Source organism: Pelophylax lessonae (genome assembly GCF_965119305.1).
Source record: "Pelophylax lessonae genome assembly, chromosome: 3".
Classification (NCBI taxonomy): Eukaryota; Metazoa; Chordata; class Amphibia; order Anura; family Ranidae; genus Pelophylax; species Pelophylax lessonae.
Genome location: NC_138770.1, coordinates 100,567,772 through 100,590,269, shown reverse-complemented (window position 1 = coordinate 100,590,269; position 22,498 = coordinate 100,567,772). Strand labels below are relative to the sequence as shown.

The 22,498-nt window shown below is 45.7% G+C and overlaps 1 protein-coding gene across 12 annotated transcripts in view; it reads right to left on the bottom strand.

The window, feature by feature from the left end:
- Positions 1-22,498, bottom strand: part of OTOF (otoferlin) — a 588,950-nt gene that overhangs the window by 105,054 nt on the left and 461,398 nt on the right. For all 12 annotated transcript variants that reach the window (XR_014225011.1, XM_082249402.1, XM_082249403.1 and 9 more), the window contains exons 17-18: positions 20,702-20,885; positions 5,034-5,154 (exon numbers count right to left, since the gene is read on the bottom strand). Coding sequence is in view for 11 of the 12 variants with exons in the window: in XM_082249402.1 (XP_082105528.1) it covers positions 5,034-5,154; positions 20,702-20,885 (305 nt within the window). In the remaining variant the exon portion in view is untranslated. The remainder of the gene's footprint in view (positions 1-5,033; positions 5,155-20,701; positions 20,886-22,498) is intronic.

Below are 22,498 nucleotides of genomic sequence, written 5' to 3'. Positions count from 1 at the left end.
TTCAGGGCCCAACTGCTGGCACCCCCTTTACACTTCAGGGTCCACTGAGTAGGCACCCCCTCTAACACTTCAGGGTCATCTGACTAGGCAACCCCTCTAACACTTCAGGGTCCTCTGACTAGGCACCCCCTTTACCACTAGCTGGCTCCTGGATCCCTGGGACCTTCACCGGAGTGGTCCCCTCTATGCTAGGCAGACCCCCAGGGGCAGTTCACAGTACTCAGGAACTTGGAATGCTTTCCTGGAACTGAACCCCTCTTTCTCCGCTGGTCCTCGGGAACACTGGATCCTCTCTGCAGCTCAGCTCTCTCTGCATTCTCAGGCAGCCACCCAAGACACCCGATCCTTCTGACAGGAGGAGAGACAGCCGTACTCTCCCTCCTGGGACTATGCTTCACGCCAAAGACGCTGCGTCATGCGTTCCCCTCAAACGTATACCCACTGATTGGGTTTCCTCCACTGCCCAATGAGAATCCTCTCATGGAGGCAGTGGGGAGACTCCCCTCTCAGCAGCCACACCTGGGAGACATGACAGCCCAGCTAAAAATCATGGCCCTGCTGTTAGGCAGCCAAGGCCAACTATACTTTTACCTAGCACCTACCTTGTAGGGTTCTACATACACAATTGTAAATGTTGAAGGTTTCTCCTAAACATGGAATCATTTTGGTTACTGCCCCCTTAGCCTGCACTCTTCCACCTGGTGCAGCATGCACATCCTCTGCCATTTCTATGACCACTCCGGACTCCTGAATGCCCGGCACATGTTGCTCCCTCTGGTTCCACCTTCTGGCGGTGAGTAATTTCTGGCGATGACACACTCCTGGCCGGTTTGGGCGATAGCTCATGACGGCAGGGGACATTGGAGACAGCTGTCTCCTGGCTACCTGAGTGGGAACCAGTAGCTCCCTTCCTGTCCTTATACAGCTGGGAGCAGATTTTGGCACCGTTTTTGCGCTCTTTTGATTGACCCTATAGGTGCACATAATAGGGCCATCTCTTCTATTTAGGGTGCCTTATTTGTGGTATTGATCCATGGCTGTTGGACTATGGCTGCCACTCTGGCTATTTGTGCATTGCGATCACAGGCATTGGTAAGAGTTACTCTTGCTCTTTTATGCTCTATTCAATAGATCCATATGTGCTATGATCTTTACAGTTTGTAAGGTAATCTTTTTTATGCACCTAGGCAGAGCCTATTTATTTCTGCTGATACACCTGGATTGTGCCCCCTCCCCACATCCTTAAAGGGACACTCTATGCACCTGGACCATTCTCAACTGGACCCGTACAAGCTTAGAAACGCTGATATTAGGGCTATTTGGGCCATCTAATAGTACTGAAGAATTGTCTAGTATTGAAACCACATATCACTGTTGATATACTTATGTTTTATATTTTCTATCACTAGATTTTTTCTATTGTAACACTCGGGTTGCATGTGTTGCATATGTCCCTTGTGTTCGGGATACAATGCTGTGGATGTAGGGCAGCTCCAACTTTCTCCATCTTCCGGGTGGACCTTCAACATAATGTTTTTTGGATTGGTTATTTTTGTAAGTTAAAGCTTCTTTTTCCAGTATACGATATGTTTTATCTATCATGTATGTACATTTTCTTACTTATTCATATTTTCTAGAGATTTCAATAGGATACTAATGTCCACTATCCCCCTGAGGAAAACTGACTAAGTCGGAACGTGTCGTGATTCTGGGCGCAGATTATTGGGATCTGATCCTGATACGTTTAACAACTCATCACTAAAAAAATTATGTTTTATCTTTTTACCATAGGAAGAGCTTTTATGTCATTATGTGTGACACTTGTCCTAGTTTCCTCCCATAAGTTCCAATTTTGGGAACGATTTTTAAAAATGTTTTTTCAATAAAATATTTCAATTTTATTCCAAACATGATTGAATGATTACTTGAGCATCGCTCAAAGTCCCCTTCTCCCCTCCTTGCCCTCGTGTTGTGTTTTCTATACAAATTTATGACGGGTGCCATATATATATTTTTTTGTTTTATATGTAGTCACTTGATTGATCATTCATACTTGAGAACGTGTGGTCCATCCTCAAGAGGCGGGTGAACAAAAAAACCTCCACAAATTCTGAAAAGCTCTAAGCATTGATTATGCAAGAATGGGCTGCCATCAGTCAGGATGTGGCCCAGAAGTTGATTGACAGCATGCCAGGGGGAATTGCAGAGGTTTTGAAAAAGAAGGGTCAACATTGCACATACTGACTCTTAGCATAAACTTAATGTAATTGTCAATAAAAGTCTTTGACACTTATGAAATGCTTATAATAATACCTCAGTGTGCCATAGTAACATCTGATAAAAAAAGATCTAAAAACACTGAAGCAGCATACTTTGTGAAAATTAATATTTGTGTCATTCTCAAAACTTTAGGCCACAACCATATTACTCACCTTACAGAATAAAAGTATGTCTGGACAGCCGCACTCAAATGCAAATATATATTGAAAAGAGGATAAGATACCACATCATACAAAGGTACGGATAAAAGACAGCTGACGCGTTTCATACTACTAACAGTGCTTAATCATAGCTGTTACTGTGAGAATTTTTGAAGGCATTTCCACCTGGAGCGGTGTGTGGTCTCTATGATATTACTTACCTTATTCCAGGCTCTGGCAGACTTCCTCTATCCATGCAACTGGTCCCCCAAAAGCTTCCTTTCTAAGGAGCTTTGGATAGCGGATGCATGCTCGTTTCTCATGTACAATGCAGGGCTAAAGTGGTAGTAAACTTTTAAAAGAAAAAAATAAAATAAAATTCCTCCTGCCAGGCAATGGCATAATGTGCTAGTATGCATCGCATACTAGCACATTATAAAAGACTTACCTTGAAACAAAGCACTCCATTGGTGCTCTGTCCACTGCAGAGGCTTCCATCTTCATATGGTCTTCCTTCTGGGTTCGCTGGCTGCAGCCACTTGAATGGCTGAGACACGATGATGTCATGCGCAGGAGTCATGGCCTCTTAAGGAACGGCACGTGTATGCGCAGGTGCGCGCTTAGGGGATATTCATTTTACCTACAGGTAAGCTTTATTATAAGTTTTTACTTCCAATTTAGTAGCCCTGAGCTGTAGGTAATTATGTCCAGAGTCTGCCTTAAGCCCACAGCTTGAGGAAAGAGCTGAATCCTGCTGGAGCAAGGGTTAGATTAGGTAATACAGCAGGTGTAGGTGGAGGGCAGTTCGGTGCAGCAGAAAAAACACACTCAGTCCCAGTGCAATGAAAGACCTTGTATTGAAATAATGCAGAGACAGTTCACAAACAACCTGGTGGGAAGGAAGCCCCATTCTGAACACTCACAGTTCCAACAGTGTTTAGAGAGCAGAATGCAGCCAAACTGTCTGGGTCTGTAAAGAGGGAAAGAACGTGCCCTGGCTGTCTCGTGCCCCAAGCAGGAAGGTGTCCTGAGAAGTTGTGAGCCCTACGCTTTCACTCCTCTTCAGGAACCTTTCTCTGCTGTTAATACCGTCCCTACAAATCAGGGTAACTGTCCCTACTATACCACCTTGCAAATGCATGCCAAACCTGGAAGCCAGGGCCTTACAAAGATTCTGCTTGACCCAAGATGGCTGCTAGAGTCACATGGGGCGGAAGCATCCAATTGGATGCTTCCCCAGTGACCCAGGAAACCATAGAGGAACCATGTTCTTCCTGACTTCCTTTCCAGCTGCAGTGCCACTGCAGAAGAGTGCTACCTGCAGTGGAGAAAGTAGATTGCACCTGCCTACAAACTTATCCCTTAGCCTTATCCTCTAGTCTAGGCTAAACTAGTTTTTAACTCAAGTAGTGCGGGGGGCTCCACTACAAGGCTTGCCTTTATCTCATTTAGCTTTAACTTTACTCCAGGTATTGAGGCATTATAGTAGAAGACATTGAAGCTGAAATCCAGAAAGCTTGAAAATTCTCCCTTGCAGTGGGGCTGTGTTAACTTTTCTTCAAGGTCTAGGGGGCATGGGAAAATATATTTGCTTACCTGATCCTCTTCTTCTCTGCACTGCTAGACTGGTCCCCGCAGTATCTTCTCTCCTATGCTCCAGTGGTCCAAGGTCCTGACATCATCATGACCAATGCAGGGTCCATAGCCCTGTGTCATGGACTTGCAATAGTGTTTGGCAGCTTACCTGTTCCTTCATGTCTGTATTAGAGGCCAGACTTCACTTCTGGTTCCTTTTTATCATCTCTCCTTCCTGTTCCTGCCCCACCCCAGGTCATCACAGGAAGTCTATATTAACCAGTGCACTGCAGGTCTGCTTGGCTGTTCAACAGTGCTTGTTAGTTGGTTCCTGTCTGCCATGTGCTTGATCTACCTTTCTGTGTACCGACTTTGGCTTGTCTCTGACTATTCCTGTTTGCCTGTTACCCTGACCTTTGGCCTGTCCCTTGGTTACCCTCGTCTGCCTGTTACCCCGACCTCGGCTTACCCATCACAATTCTGTGTGTCCTGAGTGGCTGCTTCCCTTCTCTCCCTACGGAGCGTGACCCAGGGGACCCCAGGGGCCGCGACCTGGGCCCAGCTGCAGCCAAGTCCATCCTCACCACTAGAGGCTCTGGTGAACACCTGCTGGGTCTTAGACTCCGCACCCTGGGGAATGTTGGGCTCACGTTCCGGTCTATCCGCAGCAGTCTGCTATCGTGTTCACTACCTTGCGTTGCACCCCTGCCTCCTACAGGGTGCAGTTGTCACCTGGCCACAGGTGACCTGACACCCTGCATTGAATGTGAGGATGCCGAGGGACAGTCCACTGCAAGAGTATGAGGAAGCACCATTTGCTAGGGGAGTGGGGAATCAGGTAATTTAAAGTGCATTTTAAAGCCCCTAGACTAAATGAGCATTTAACCCTTGCAGTGCAGGCACAGCCCCACTGCTAGGGAGCATTTTCAGGTTTTTCAGAGTTGGGCTTTGACGAAGGACTCAAAAAGAGTGGTTTTCCAAGCTTAAAAAGGGTGAGGGGACATCAGAAACGATGAAAAGAACCTTGTTATTACTGACCAGCTTGTCTGCAATCTTGTCCATGATGTTGGCATTGTAGAGTCTTCTCCTCTGGTCCTGCCACCAGCTCTTAATATAGATGCAAGGCTTCCGGTCAAAGTACGGGAGGTGGAAGTAGTTCCTGCAGATAAACATGTACAACAGGCTGATGAATTGCAGCTGACACAATAAGGGCTATGTAGAGGACATTCCATACTGGGATCACATCTCGTTGTTAGACACACCATGTCAAATCTGAAGTAAAGTATGCAACTCATAGCAATAAGTCAGATGGAAAATTTTGTTAAGGGAGGGGTGCTCTGTGTGTTATAATGATATCGACATGTGATATGGTGGTAGGTGCTCCTTGAAATTAGAAGGAGTTACAGTGTGTCATGATGGGGAGGTTGCTCTATACCCACAACCGTTTAAAGAAGAATTCCAGGTATAGCTTGGACCAATGTAACTATGTATATACCCATATATAATGTGATGGATACCTTTAGAAGATGGAAATCACTGTAGTAGGCACTGCTACTCTACTGATCTCCTCTAAAGTCCAGGTCCCCTGCTGAGCAGAGCAGCTGCCCCACAGGAGGTCAGACACTCGGCACTGGTGGCATTAGGAGAATGCTTTGCACTTCCTGAACTAATGCAATGTTTTCTGAGATTGCACAAAGTGGGTGATGTCATGCTCTCCATAGTTACATAGTTACATAGTTAGTGAGGTTGAAAAAAGACATCCGTCCATCCAGTTCAACCTATGATGTGTGTGTGTGTGTGTTTGCTGTTAACCGTACATTGTATACCCCTGTATGTTGTTGTCTTTAAGGTGCCCATCTAATAGTTTTTTGAAACTATCAATGCTCCCCACTGATACGACTGCTTGTGGAAGAGAATTCCACATCCTTACCGCTCTTACAGTGAAGAACCCCTTACGCACTTTAAGGTTAAACCGCTTTTCCTCTAGTTTTAGTGAGTGGCCACGTGTCTTATTGTATCTCCTTTCTCTGAATAGTTTGTTCCTTATGCTAGGGTCACCAGTACAATATTTGTACATTGATATCATATCCCCCCTCAATCGTCTCTTCTCCAGAGAAAATAAGTTCAGTGCTTGTAGTCTTTCCTCATAGCTGATGTCCTCCATTCCCCTAATTATTTTTGTTGTCCTTCTCTGGACTTTCTTCAGTTCCAGCACATCCTTCCTGAGGACCGGTGCCCAGAACTGGACAGCATATTCCAGATGTGGCCGGACCAGAGTCTTGTAGAGTGGAAGAATAATCTCTTTATTTCTGGAGTGAATCCCCTTTTTATACATCCCAGTATTCTCTTGGCTTTGCTTGCAGCGGCTTGGCATTGCATGCCACTGCCAAGCTTGTTGTCTACCAGTACCCCCAAGTCCTTTTCCATCCTAGACTCACCCAGAGGTTCCCCCCCTAGTGAGTAGCTTGCTTTCTGGTTTCTGGCCCCCAAGTGCATTACTTTACATTTTTCAACATTAAACCTCATCTGCCATGTAGTTGCCCACCCCGTTATTTTGCTCAGGTCCGCTTGTAAGGTTTCCACATCCTGCATAGAAGATATTGGCATGCCTAGTTTAGTATCATCTGCAAATACTGAGATTGTACTAGATATCCCCTCCTCTAGATCATTTATGAATAAATTAAACAGGATTGGCCCCAGGACAGAACCCCGGGGGACCCCGCTTTCCACACCCGCCCAATCCGAGTACTCCCCATTAATCACCACCCTCTGTACTCTCCCCTGGAGCCAGTTCTCTATCCAGCTACTCACCTTATGGTCCATACCTACCTTCCTTAGTTTGTACAGTAAGCGTTTGTGGGGAACGGTGTCAAAGGCCTTTGCAAAATCCAGATACACCACATCCACAGGCTTTCCTTTATCTAGGTGGCAGCTCACTTCATCGTAGAAGGTTAATAGATTGGTTTGGCAAGAACGATTTTTCATGAATCCATGCTGATTACTACTAATAATACCATTTTCATTACTAAAATCTTGTATGTGGTCCCTTAGCATCCCCTTCAAAATCTTGCAGACTACAGATGTTAGGCTGACCGGCCTATAGTTCCCCGGGATATATCTCGGCCCCTTTTGAAATATTGGTACCACGTTGGCTTTTTTCCAATCAGCTGGCACCATACCTGTCTGTAAACTATCCTTAAAGATCAAGAATAATGGTCTGGCTATCTCCTGGCTGAGCTCTTTAACCACTTTACCCCCAGCCACTGTGCTGCTACTGCGGCACAGTGGCTCGTTCCCGTCCAGTGACGTAGACCTACGTCGCTGGACTCCTCCCCCTGTAGGCGGCGCTCGCGCGCCGCCGGAGGCGCGCTCCCGCTGTTTTCAGTCACAGCGGGAGTCGGGCCAGGGGAGGAGCAGCGGCGATCGCCGCCGCTCTTCCCCGATCGTCTGGGAATCGAGTGAGGAGATCCTTCCGCCTGTGTAAACAGAGCGGGCGGATCTCCTAAGTGACAGGGACTGACAGATCGGAGTGTTCAGCATAGCTGAACATCCGATCTGTCCTTCTGTCACTCAGTCACCTCCCCCCCCACACGTCAGTAAGCACCAGGCATACATTAACCCCTCCCTCTCCAATAAAATTAACCCCTTCACTGCCAGTGTCATTTTTACAGTAACAGTGCATATATATAGCACTGATTACTGTAGTAATGTCACTGGTACCCCCAAAAGTATCAAAAATGTCAGTCAAGGGTCCGATCTGTCCGCCGCAATGTCGCAGACCCGCAAAAAAAATAGCAGATCACCGCCATCACGCGTTAAAAAAAAACACCAAAAATGACAGAAATCTTTCCCGTAGTTAGTAAACGCAATAACTTTTGCGCAAACCAATCAAAATATGCTTATCGTGATTTTTTTTTAGCAAACATAGGTAGCAGAAAACAAATTGGCCAAAAATTTAAAAAAAATTTGATTTTTACATTTTTTTGGGGGGGAATTTCATATAAAAAAATGTTAAAAATATTGTTATTTTTTCAAAATTTTTTGTTTATAGCGCAAAAAGTAAAAAGCGCACAGGTGATCAAATACCACCAAAAGAAAGCTCTGTTTGTGGGAAAAAAAGGACGTAAATTTTGTTTGGGTACGGCGTCGCACGACCGCGCAATTGTCAGTTAAAGTCACACAGCGCCGAATCGCAAAAAGTGGCCTGGACGTAAGACAGCAAAATCCTCCGGTGGTAAAGTGGTTAAGAACCCTCGGGTGCAAGCCATCCGGTCCCGGTGATTTATTTATGTTAAGTTTCTCTAGTTTAGTTTTAAGTCTATCTTCTGTTAGCCATGGCGGCACTTCCTGAGGTGTGTTGTTTAGTTCGGCCTTACAAGCTGGGTTAGTGTAGCCCCCCGATTCTTTTGTGAAGACTGAAGAGAAGAAATTATTTAACACTTCCGCCTTTTCTCTGTCCTCAGTGGCCATATTTCCTTTGTCATCTTTTATGGAACCAATGTGTTCTGGCCTCGCTTTCTTACTGTTTATATACTTAAAGAATTTCTTGGGGTTCTTTTTACTCTCCTCCGCTATATGTCTCTCGTGTTCCACCTCGTTGAGCTAAAGAATGCTTTATGCTCATTCAAAAAATGCAAAGCATTCTCCGAATGCTGCCCTTGCCGAGTGGCCAACCTCCTGTGTTCATTTGCAGGGCAGTCGCTCGGTATAGGACCTGGAAACTATCACTGGAGCAACGGTGTCTACTACAGTGATTTCCAGCTTCCAGGGGCATCAGCCATGTATGGTATATACAGAGTTTTACTGGTCCAAGCTGGATCAATGTAACTACATACAAAATGCCATTCCTTTAATTTTTCCTTATACACACTACTCTTGGCCACACTCACATTTATCCATTGTACTTTACCTATTTCCCCAACAGTGCTCTGGGTTTAATTGAAACACATGCAATGCCTGTTGATATTTCACTATGGCTGCACCAAAATGTAGTTTACATTCAGACCATCTGAGAAGGTCAATAGAAACTCATACACTGCTACAGTCAACTTAAAGCGGAGTTCCACCCTCAGAATAATTTTTTTAACAAAAATAGCACATTAATATTAATACATCTCGCTTCACAAAACCGCTATTTGCATATTTATGAGTTGAACAGTGTATTTGTTTAGTGAAAATCTTACTTTATAAACCTGCTGCCTGTGCATTGTCATCTTTACTAAGGGCGTCTGAAACAGCAGTGTAAGACTTCCTGACCTTCTTCCTGCTTGTTGTTCATTCTGGCTACCCAGAATGCAGCAGGAAATCTCGCACATGGGCAGTACTATGCTTTAGGCATAGAACAGGTTGCTATAGAAACGTTGGCTCAGGAGGAAATTGCCACCCTCTATATCCCTTCCCCGCCTCCAGGAAGACACATGAGAGAGAGAGAGAGAGAGAGACAGAGAAAAACATACTTCCAGCTAGTACGGTAAGAAAGCTCTTGTCTGGCTAATGGGGAACTTTAATGTAACAGATGGATGGCAGCACTATGAATGGGGGCAGCATGGTTATTGTGGCAGCAAAACTGTGATGGCACCCTTTGATTTGTGGCAGGAGATCCCCCCTCTCACATCACTGCCCGCCCCCCGCCCCCCCCCCAATAATCTTCTCCCTACCCTAACTCAATGTTTTGGAGGGCGCAGTGGACTCCTCTTCTGGGTGTGATCGACTGCTGCTGCCTCTAGGCTCTGTGCCGTCTGCCCTCCTGCTTGCTTTGGGTTCAGCGGCGGGCCTGTGCATTAGGGGACGAGAGGAGTTGAACAGCTGCAACTCCCCCTGGAGACGTTACGTTCCCTGATGCCTGCTCTGCTGTGACTTCAACAGCAGGGACCGGTGCGTGCATGCGGACGGGTGGGGGACAGCTGCTGCGGTCCAGATTTAGGTGCATCTGGGTCCGGATACCTGGGTCTATGGTGAGGAGGGAGGGAGGCGGCCAGGGAGAGGAGAGTAGAGGAGCTGCACACACACACAGCCCGGGATCCAGCCGGTCTATCCTGTACTCACTCTGCACACGCCGCTGCTGCTGCAAACACCGCCGGGGATAACCTGAGCCGAGTTCAGGTTGGCTTACTGGTCTCTGACACCCCGTGAGATGCGGGGCTGTGCCGCTGCGGTAATATAATAAATAAAAAAGAGCGGGGCTGCTGTGAGTGCAGGGCAGGCAACCTAGGAACAGCGTCAACCCACTACCATGACAACGGCCATCGATGCGTCATTTCCGGTTTTGAAAAACGCGAGATGAGGAGAGGCCGATTGCCCATTGCCTTCTGGGAGTTATTACACACAGCTCCCATGAAGCAATGCGAAACAGGAAATGACGACAGCGGCCGCGGCCGAGGAGGGGGGAAGAAGGAGGAAGTGAAAATTATAATGGGTTAAAAATAAGGTAGGAAACTCCAAAAAAATAAAAAAATGCCCAATTGATCTTTAGAATGCACAACCCGAACTAAAAATGTAAAGTTGTGAAAGAGGGTGGAACTCCACTTTAACACACCACATACACTAAACAGGCAAACAGTGAAGTTCTCCTAAATGGAGGTGGAAGCTCACAGAAAAGAATGTGGAAAGAACACTTAGGGGTCTATTTATAAGAAAATTGCTGCGCCTATGTCTCAGCTCTCGCATGGCCTTCAAGAATAATCCCCGTAATACACTATATTACCAAACGTATTGGGACACCTGCCTTTACAGGCACATGAACTTTAATGGCATCCCAGGTTTTATTCCATAGGGTTCAATATTGAGTTGGCCCACCCTTTGCAGCTATAACAACCTCAACCCTTCTCTTCTCTAGCGCTCATTGACAGACGTAGTCCTCGGTGATACACCACCTTCGGGTTATGTTGCCTCCACAGGAGCAGGACTAGACAGGAAATTAAAAAGCTCTGGCCACACCCTAGGGGCAGTCCCAGAGGGTATATCCTCTCTCTCTCTGCCTCAGCAAATCAGTTATTTTCTGTCTAGTTAGGAGTAAGGACCTAGATACCTTGCTGGGATCTTAGGTCCTGGCAAGATTTTTTTCTTAAAGGATTTTTTAGACAGCTTTTTTTCTCCAGTGTTCCTGTGAGATCTTCAAGCAAGAAAGCTGAACTGGGCGACGGGCTGGATGTTGAGATCCGGTGGTCACCCCAGTTCAGCCTACGAGCGCGTGCAGGCCATAGCTCCGCGCTGGGTCGGCCGCGACAAAGTCCCATTAAAGGACTGACCCCGCGAGTTAAACGTCTCGCTGAAACGCCAAAGACCATGAGTCACGGCGTCCATATCGGTCGACAGCCCTCCCGCCCCGGTGGAGAGGGGTACTGTCAGGAGTTGGTGCCCGCCTGGTTCCGGTATGGTGAGTAGTATGTTCCCCCTTTTCCCCTGACGGGTCTTGTGGTGAACGCGGGCCCCTCTCTGTATGGTAAGATAGAGTCCCTCTCTATCCTATAAATGACACAGATCCTCCTACTTTGAGTGTGATTTTATGTGCAAAAAGCCAGGAGGCTTGGTTTGGGAGCTAACAATCTAATTGTATACATGTTAAAAAGATTATAATCTGTGGCATTCTGGGAATCTTACGGTGATAAGAATAAGCTACCTACCAGTCAGAAGCCACGGACATGTAGACTGCCTTCCTAATCAGATCTCCAGCTATTAGCAGGCCTCCCGTATGGCCATGCGGTCCGCCAGGGCCGGTACCGCCAACCACGCCAAATCCCCATGTAGAGAGAGTGTTGTGTGCCCTGCAGCACACCGCTATTCAGTACAGGCCGCCGCCATTTTTTTTTGCTGGATCGCACGAGCCGCCATTTTGGCGTAGCCTCGTGTCTCCAGCATGGGGGCGGCCATGTTTGAGGTGATCCAAACACCTCGTGGAGCTAGGGGAGGCGCCGGAAGGCGTGCAGAGGGGCGGAGCCGCCCCCTTTCTTCCTGGGCAGCCAGCCAAAAGACTTCCTGTTTGTCAGGACAGCGCTGTAACCTGTTGCAGTTAAACTCTAAGCATCAAGTGGTGAGCCTGGGGGTCTATCTCTCTCTCTCTCGATCGATAGGGATCCCTAGCAGGTAACACAAAGGGGCTTTTTGTGGCGCTGGGGGTCTGAAAAAAAAAAAAAAAAAAAAAAAAACGTTTTTTTTTATTTTTGTATTATATTATCCAGGAAGTGACTGGAATTATCATGGACCCTGCCACACATATTCCCCCACCTGTTTCCCTCGAGGGGGCCACGGGACCCGCCGGTGCACAGAGTGTAGAGTCATTTACAGCAATTTTGGAGTCTATGGTGGCTCGGGTGGAGGCGGCCTGTCAGGGACGGGGGTCAAGGAAGCGACCCCCGCCTACCCCTATACTATCTGACACCTCTGACTCAGATTCAGAGATGGTCACTGCAGTTGCAGGTTCCTCTGCAAGGGCTGTTATCCCAGGTAAAGCCCCCTCAGACAGTGAGGAGGACGCTTCTTCTCCTGCTATAATTCAGGAAGAAGCATTGGTGGACGCACTAGTTGTGGCAGTGCAGGAAACCTTAAAACTTGAGGCTTTACCGGCAGAGCCAACTGAAACAGAGATTCCTTTTGGTACTAATAAGCCCATCAAAACGGTGAAGGTTTTTCCTGTACCTAAATGTTTCGGTAATCAGATTAAAGGAGAATGGGAGCATTCTAAACGTACCTTTACTATTTCCAAGCGTATTGCTAGACGCTATCCGTTTGAGGAATCCATCATTAAGAAATGGACGGTACCACCAGTGGTGGATCCACCTATTTCCAGGCTGAATAAAGCCACGGTTATCCCAGTGGAGGACACTTCGTCCTTTAAGGATCCGGTGGATCGAAAGATGGAAGCAGAGTCCCGCACCATCTTCTCTCTGATAGGGTCAGCATTTAGACCAGTAATTGTTATTGGTCTAGTTTCCCAGACACTTACGGAATGGGCGAAAATGGTACGCCAAGACCTTAGGGGAAAAGATATTCCCCAGGAGACATCTGATTTGATGGAACAGATTATACAAGGGCTACAGTTTATCTGTGACGCAGCCTTGGACACTACTCCCTTATTAGGGCATGCATCTATGTCAGCGGTGATCCTCAGACGTGTGCTGTGGTTAAAATGCTGGTCAGCTGACCTAGGTTCCAAAAAGACCTTGACTAATCTCCCTTTTCAGGGGAATCGTCTATTTGGGGCCAACCTAGATGAAATCATTAAGGATGCCACTGGGGGCAAGAGCACTTTTTTGCCACAGGCTGCTAAAGCTAAGGGACCTCGCAACAAGCGAGGACCTTTCTTTACCGCCCATAAAGGGCGCCCGGCTGGTACTAGCGGGAAAGGCAAGACTCCTCCAGGAGGGTTCAAGAAGGGCTGGTCGGACAAGCAGAGGACCAACCCAGCCAAACCCGAAGCAAAGGAGTACACAGCCTGAAGGTGCGCCCCCACCCGGTTTCAGGGTGGGGGGACGTTTTCACCAGTATTCAGGACATTAGATCGAGCATCAACCACTACTACCGGTGCGATTCTTCCCTTCCAACATTTAAGTACTACAGGAAGCGGTAGTTACCGTTCCCTGAATAGATCTTTTCCTTTACCTTTTCCTAAGATTAGTCCCTATACCTCACAGGAATCGGATCTGGTTGACCAGATAGGCCAAGTAGCCTCTAGTCGGGTGACTTCGGTCCCTGAGGTTCAACCAGAAAAGATCACCCTTCCTGATAACAATCAGGTATCTGATAAATGTGTGGGAACAGAAAACGACCAGACTTTCTCGGATGGTCGGGGCCAGATACCTCTAGGGACGCCTGGTTCAGATTCTATCAGCGCCAGTGGTCCTAGAAATTCTAGGCTGGCCTCCTCAAGCCGGCCTGGCCGACTTGGACATGCTAGTCGTAGACGTTCCGTGGGAACTTCGTCTCAGGGAGTGTCTGTGGTCTCAAGGACCAATTTACCATCATGCTTTACAGTCGCTGGGTTTAATGGCCTGGCCATTGAGACCCAAGTACTGAAGGACAGAGGTTTGTCTACTTCAGTCATTCCTACCCTTATTAAAGCAAGGAAAGCGACTTCCAGCAAAGTCTATTATCACACATGGAAGACTTATATTGCGTGGTGCGAATCTTTAGGATTTCCTCCACGTACCTATTCGGTGACTCGAATATTGGCCTTTTTGCAACAAGGGGTTGAGCAGAAGCTAGCCTTGAGCACCATCAAGGGTCAGGTTTCAGCATTAGCAATCTTCTTTCAGAAACCTTTAGCTACCAAGTCCTTGGTGCGGAATTTCATCCAGGGGGTGCGGCACCTGGCTCCTCCAGTCCGCGCGCCCTTACCGCCCTGGGATCTTAATTTGGTTTTGTCGGTTCTACAGAAACCTCCCTTTGAAAACATCAGGGAGATTCCCTTGCTTACTTTATCCCAGAAGGTGGCCTTCTTGGTGGCTATTACTTCTGCTCGCAGGGTGTCAGAACTGGCTGCATTATCATGCCAGTCCCCATACCTACTGATTCATAGGGATAAGGTAGTACTTCATCCTAAGCCATCTTTTCTTCCTAAGGTGGTTTCAGATTTTCATCTGAATGAAGATATTGTACTACCTTTCTTGTGTCCTCAGCCCAAGCATCATCGGGAACATGCGTTGCATTCCTTAGATGTGGTTCGGGCAATCAGGGTATACCTGAAAGCTACGGAATCTTTCCGTAAGACGGATTCACTTTTTGTGATCACGGATGGCCCCAGAAAGGGTTTGCCTGCATCTGCCGCGACCATTGCCAAATGGATTAGACAAACGGTGGTACAGGCTTATTCTATTAAGGGTCAGAGTCCTCCGTTCCCTGTTAGGGCGCACTCCACTCGAGCGCTCAGTACTTCCTGGGCCTTTCGCCATCAGGCGTCAGTGGTCCAGGTATGTAAGGCGGCCACCTGGTCGTCGGTACATACCTTTACAAAATTCTATAAAATTGATGTGACGGCATCGGCGGATGCCTCATTTGGCCGCAAGGTTTTTCAGGCCGCAATTTGAGGAGACCGGGGTCTACCTCGAGGGGTTTTTTTTTCTGTTTAAAAAAAAAAAAAAAAAAAAAGAAAATTTTTCTGTTTTTTGTTGAGCATTGTAAACTTCTAGTTGGCACCGGTTGGGCCTTCTAGATTGGGATTTGATTTCATTTTCCCACCCCTCAGTTGTGATACTGCTCTGGGACGTCCCGAAGGTGGTGTATCACCGAGGACTACGTCTGTCAATGAGCGCTAGAGAAAAATGGATTTTTGTAAAATCTTACCGTAAAATCCTTTTCTCTTAGCTCATTGACAGACGTAGTCCCCGCCCCTCTGTTTTTGAGTTGGGTTGGGTTAAAATCTCTAAAGACTGCTTTTTCACATAACTGATTTGCTGAGGCAGAGAGAGAGAGGATATACCCTCTGGGACTGCCCCTAGGGTGTGGCCAGAGCTTTTTAATTTCCTGTCTAGTCCTGCTCCTGTGGAGGCAACATAACCCGAAGGTGGTGTATCACCGAGGACTACGTCTGTCAATGAGCTAAGAGAAAAGGATTTTACGGTAAGATTTTACAAAAATCCATTTATTACCAAACGTATTGGGACACCTGCCTTTACAGGCACATGAACTTTAATGGCATCCCAGGTTTTATTCCATAGGGTTCAATATTGAGTTGGCCCACCCTTTGCAGCTATAACAACCTCAACCCTTCTCTTCTCATTCTATTCATTAAGATAAAAAACATTCTTTGTGTCGCAGCCACCCCAGCACCCCCTAATACTTACCTGAGCCCGATCTCTGTCCAACTATGTCCACGAGTCCCTCGGCTGTCTGGGACTCCTCCTGATTGGCTGAGACACAGCAGCAGTGCCAATGGCCCCTGCGGCAGTCAATCAAAGTCAGTTAGTCAATCAGGAGAGAGAGGGGGCCGAACTGCAGTCTGAATAAACACGCAGATTGCAGTTTGGCTCGGGTGCCCCATAGCAAGCTGCTTGCTGTGGGGGCACTTGACAGGAGGGAGGGGCCAGGAGCAGCAAAGAGGGACCCGAGAAGAGGAGTATTCGAGCTGCTCTGTGCAAAACCACTTCACAGGGCAGGTAAGTTTAACATGTTTGTTATTTAAAAAAAAAAAGGAAAAACAAGACAATACAATCACGTTAATATGTGTATATCCTATGATTGTCCGCTCCATCTAGTGTGTATAATGCGTTTCTTTTTCTAAAAGACCAAAATCAGGAAAATGCTGCATTATGTCTACTAGATGGAGCTGACGATCATAAGAAATACACATATTAGACACATCACATTGATTATTTGTGACGGCTGTGCGAAAGCTGAGGCATTTGCACAGCAATTGTTTCTTAACCGCTTGCCGACCGCCGCAAGTAGATTTACTGCGGCGGTCAGCCCCTGCCAGGCAGAGTGACGTTAATTAACGTCACTAGCCTGGGAGGGTCTGGGGAGCGAGCGCGCGCCCGCAGAGGCGCGCTCCCGCTCCCGCGCGGTCACGGACCCCCCCGCGCTTGTGACCAGCGGACTCGATGTCCGCCGGTCACTCGGCGATCGTCGGGGGAGAGGGAGAATGTCAGGCAGCTTGTGTAAACAAGCCACCTGTCATTCTCCTCAGTGTAAAGACACTGATCACACGGATCTACTATGTAGATCCGTTGATCGGTGTCCTTACAGCTCAAGCCACAGCCAATCACAGTAGAAAGCACGCCCCTAGGGACACACACAGCCCCTCCCTCCCAAATAAAGTTAACCCCTTCACTACCAGTGTATTTTTACAGTAACAGTACATATGTATAGCACTGATTACAATAGAAATGTCACTGGTAACCCCAAAAGTGTCAAAAATGTCAGTCAAGGGTCCGATCTGTCCGCCGCAATGTCGCAGTACCGCAAAAAAAATCGCAGATCGCCGCCATTACGCGTTAAAAAAAAAAAACAACAAAAATGACAAAAATCTTTCCCTTTGTTAGTAAACGCGATAACTTTTGCGCAAACCAATAAAAATACGCTTTTTGCGATTTTTTTTACCAAACATATGTAGCATAAAACAAATTGGCCGAAAATGTTAAAAAATTTTGATTTTTACATTTTTTTTTGGGGAATTTCATATAAAAAAATGTGAAAAATATTGCTATTTTTGCAAAATTGTCGCTCTTTTTTTGTTTATAGCGCGTGATCAAAAAATCGCACAGGTGATCAAATACCACCAAAAGAAAGCTCTGTTTGTGGGAAAAAAAGGACGTCAAATTCGTTTAGGTACAGCGTCGCACGACCGCGCAATTGTCCGTTAAAGTCACCCAGTGCCGAATCGCAAAATACCCCCTGGTCTTTTAGCAGGAAAATCCTCCGGGGCTTAAGTGGTTAAAAAATAGACAGCTCTATGTATTGCATTGAAATTACTTTGAATAAATGTACTGATATACTGTGAAGACATAATTTCTCAGCACTATTAGCACTTTGCATTTTAAATTTAGGCTTTAGGTTTTATCTGTGGAATAAAGGCACTACACTGTTTGTGGGTGGAGGTGGCTTCTTTGGAATATGAAATGTAATTTGTGCTTTTGTTATATCTATCTATCGAAGGACAGGCACGGCATTAAGAATATTTATTTTTAATTATATAAATATGGCATACATGTTCAGCTTTGGATTTTATATTTTTGGTGACTTTGTGACTTATGATGGCGTATTTCACAAGATGCATCTACAAAAGTCCAAAAAAGTTCAAGATGGCCACTTCTGCTTTACAGCGCTGGAGTTTAATAAAATGACACAGGGACATCTGCATAGAGATTGTCTGTTTTCTATGAGTCTTAGTGGGTTTTCTTCCACAGAGCATAAAGTTTCCGGGTAGGCTAGTTTGCTCCCTCCCAAATTGACTTTTTGTTATATATGAGTGTGGTAGGGACTTCTGGTTGCAAGGTTGAAGGTCTAATCTGAATGGATTTATGGTCTCTTTAATGGACTGTGTAACAAATGAATACTAAACGTGAACTAAAAGACTGGGTACTTGTTAACGACTAGAGACTAGAGATGTCCCGAACTGTTCGCCGGCGAACAGTTATCGGCGAACTTTGCATGTTTGCGTTCGCCTCGGCGGGCGAACATATGCGATGTTCAGTCCGCCTCCTATACATCATCATTGAGCAAACTTTGACCCTGTACCTCACAGTCAGCAGATACATTCCAGCCAATCAGCATACCCTCCCTCCCAGACCCTCCCACATCCTATAAAAAAGCAAGGGCAGCATCCATCTTAGATTCATTCTGAAGCTGCAGAGTTAGTTAGAGCAGGGAGAGTGCTGCTGCTGCTGAATTGATAGGGAAATCATTAACTAGGCCAGTGTTCTGTGTCCACTCCTGCTGTAAGGACAGCATCCTGACAACACCCCAAAAAAGCCCTTTTTAGGGCTGGTACATCAGTCTGTTTTTATTTATTTATTTTTTCTATATATTTATCAGGCATTTTTGGAGGCAGACATGACTTTTTTGGGATTAGTGTCGGGGGGGGGGGGGTCTAAAAAGTGTACTTGTTAAGTTTCAGCACTGTAGCATGTCCAGAACCAGAAAAGAAAGATCATATAGGTGTAAAAGGAGGGTCCCAACATCCCTGCTCTACTGAAAAATTATCTTTTTTTCTGGTTCTGGACATGCTACAGAGCTGAAACTTCACAGGTACACTTTTTAGACCCCCAGACACTAAATAACACACAAAAAAGTTTCTAAAAATTGTCATTTTTGATAGAGAGACAATTATTGGAAAAATTAAAAAAAAAATTTCTTTGGATTTATTGTCTGGGGGGTCTAAAAAGTGTACCTGTGAAGTTTCAGCTCTGTAGCATGTCCAGAACCAGAAAAAAAATTAGAATTAGGGTTAGGGCTAGGGTTAGGGTCAGGACTAAGGTTAGGGTTATTTTTAGTGCTTAGGGTTAGAGGGTTAGGGTTAGAGGGGTAAGGGTAGGGTTACTAACTCTAACCCTAAGTATCTCACCATAACCCTAACCCTAGCCCCTAACACTAAACCTAACCCTAACCCTCTAACCATAACCATAACCCTAACCCTCTAACATTAACCCTAACCCTCTAAGCCTAGCCATAAAAATAACCCTAGCCCTAACCCTAGCCCTAACCCTCTAACCTTAAACTTAACCCTCTAACCCTAGCCCTAACCCTAATTCGTAATTTTTTTCTGGTTCTGGACATGCTACAGAGCTGAAACTTCACAGGTACACTTTTTAGACCCCCTAGACACTAAATCCAAAGATTTTTTTTATTTTTTTTTAATTTTTCTAATAATTGGCTCTCTATCAAAAATGACAATTTTTAAGAACTTTTTTGTGTGATTTTGTGTCTGGGGGGTCTAAAAAGTGTACCTGTGAAGTTTCAGCTCTGTAGCATGTCCAGAACCAGAAAAAAAATTAGAATTAGGGTTAGGGCTAGGGTTAGGGTCAGGACTAAGGTTAGGGTTATTTTTAGTGCTTAGGGTTAGAGGGTTAGGGTTAGAGGGGTAAGGGTAGGATTACTAACTCTAACCCTAAGTATCTCACCATAACCCTAACCCTAGCCCCTAACACTAAACCTAACCCTAACCCTCTAACCATAACCCTAACCCTCTAACATTAACCCTAACCCTCTAAGCCTAGCCATAAAAATAACCCTAGCCCTAACCCTAACCCTAACCTTAAACTTAACCCTAGCCCTAACCCTAATTCGTAATTTTTTTCTGGTTCTGGACATGCTACAGAGCTGACACTTCACAGGTACACTTTTTAGACCCCCTAGACACTAAATCCAAAGATTTTTTTATTTTTTTGTAATTTTTCTAATAATTGGCTCTCTATCAAAAATGACGATTTTTAAGAACTTTTTTGTGTGATTTTGTGTCTGGGGGGTCTAAAAAGTGTACCTGTGAAGTTTCAGCTCTGTAGCATGTCCAGAACCAGAAAAAAAAATTAGAATTAGGGTTAGGGCTAGAGTTAGGGTTATTTTTAGTGCTTAGGGTTAGAGGCGTAGGGGTAGGGTTACTAACTCTAACCCTAAGTATCTCACCATAACCCTAACCCTATCCCCTAACACTAAACCTAACCCTAACCCTAACCCTTAAAGCCCAGTTCCTGTCCCATTTTGGTCGGTTCTGGTCTGTTTGCGGATGTTTGCGGTGCGTTAAACGGGGAGTTTGGTCTGTCAGAGTTTGGTCTGTCACTGTGAAGCGGGCGTAACCCTTACACTACCTGACCGATACAACATCATACCTGATCATATACACACACTGGATGTTTTAAAGCACGTTATTCCAAACAATTTAGGAATGTTAGGTGATTTATGCCCTTTATGGATTAAAACCCGACTCTGCGTCAACTACGTAATTTTCCATGGGAGTTTTGCCATGGGTCCCCCTCCGGCATGCCACAGTCCAGGTGTTAGTCCCCTTGAAACAACTTTTCCATCACTATTGTGGCCAGAAAGAGTCCCTGTGGGTTTTAAAATTTGCCTGCCTATTGAAGTCTATGGCGGGTCGCAATGTTCGCCGGTTCGCGAACATTTGCGGTAGTTCACGTTCGCCGTTCGCGAACATTAAATTTTATGTTCGCGACATCACTACTAGAGACTCAGAAAGCCATAAGTTGAGCATAAGAGTCACTGAAAAACCACTTTTTGGTACGGTTGGTCTTTGATGATCAGATCTTGTGTGTATGTCTCACCTGTCTGTTATAAAGGGTTTCATTGCTGGTGTACAGGAGACAGACTGCATTTCCCCATCATCGTCTGCTTCATCCTCACTGGAGTTCTGTAAGAGTTCCGTCTCTTCCTCTACCCCATCACCACCTTCCTTTTTTTTCCGAAGACTTGGCCGGGTCGTCCCATCAACTTGGTTCCCATAGTTTCCTACAAGATACAACGTCAGCAAGAACATTAAATAGCCTAATCTATAACAGCAAACTATTATTGGTTTGGGAGTTGTTTTTTAAATGTTTCAAATGTATTGTTATTTACTATTTATAAACATATTTAATTATTTAATATAAAGTGCACCATTGACAATGGTATCTTAGAGCAAGATTTTATAGCGGAAAAAAAAACAGCAGAAACTGCTTGCTTTCGGACTGTCTCTCTCTAAATGACATTCTGCACAGGGCTGTGCAAAAAGAGAGAGTGGGTGACTAAGGGGATCAGTTTCTCCATTTCCTCATTCCTACATGAGTTCAATGTATTAAACTACAGTAGTGCGCCCAGTAAAGCACAGCAAACAGTTAAAGAGGAGCTTCAGCGATGTTTAAAATAATTTAAAAGTCAGCTGCTACAAGTACCAGTCTAGAGATCCAGCACTATCTTCTCCAGTCTTCGGGTAACTGGTGCCGCCATGATGACTGTGGGAAGTCGGCTGTGACCTCCTCCCCACAGCTCATGCAGAAGCCGTGCTGTGCTATTTGAATGGTCCCATAGCCTCCTGGGACCTGTGATGTTTCCCTTGAGGTTACAGTCGGGGGGGGGGGGGGGGGGGTACAAACTTCAACTACAATTACCTAGGCAATCCAAGCAGAAGTGCAAGTTTACAATAAGAGGGGGGAGGGAGAAGGAGAGAAGCAGAATTCCATTTTTAGGTGAAGTTCCGCTTTGAGTTTGGTTAATCAGTTAGTTAAAAAAAATAATTAACATGGTGAATAAAAAAAAGTCCTAAACATAGTAAAAAAAACAAAACAAAAAAAAACACATAAATCTAAATTTAAAGCCCAACTTCGGGCAAATAAAAAATGATCTCTTACAGTGGGACTGTGGAAAGATCAAAGGAGATTTACACACCCGATCCTCTTCTCCTCCCCACAGTTAGACCTATCCCGGCAGCATCGGAACCCCCACGCTCCACTGGTCTATGGTCCTGATGTCATAAAGATCAGAGTCGGGTCCATAGCCCTGCACTGGACATGAGGATGCAGAGGGACAGTCCACTGCCTGATCGTGGAGGAGCATCATCATCAGGGGAAGCAGAGGATCAGGTAAGTGAAACTGTTTCTCCTCTCCCCTACACTCAATGAGCAATTAATGAGCCCCGCTGCAAGGGACCATTTTTTTATCTGCCCCAAGGTGGGTTTTAATAATCATTTTAACTATCAGCTAAACACATTCCAGGTATATTGAAAAGATGTGCAAAGTCTTACAGATTTCTTTAGAAAGCAGCCACAGCCTGAATAGTAAAGTCTGTTCCCTGTCTTACGCTGCATTAATGGACCCTTGTTTTCTCGTGGAAGCAGTGGTCTCCCTACAAGACGCATGACACACACCTTGTTGAGTCAAAGCATGTGTTTTGAATGAGAAAAGTATATTTGAGTGATGTGCTAAGGATCAAAATGTACTAAAAAAATATATAAATTGTTTTCTTTAGAAAGGAGCCACAGCCCTAGTAGCTGATCCTGCAGAGAAGGACCCCTGCTCTCAGTGTGGAAGCAGTGGTCTCTCTGAGAGGTCCATACTCCCCCTGCTGAGACAGTTAGAGCTTCCAA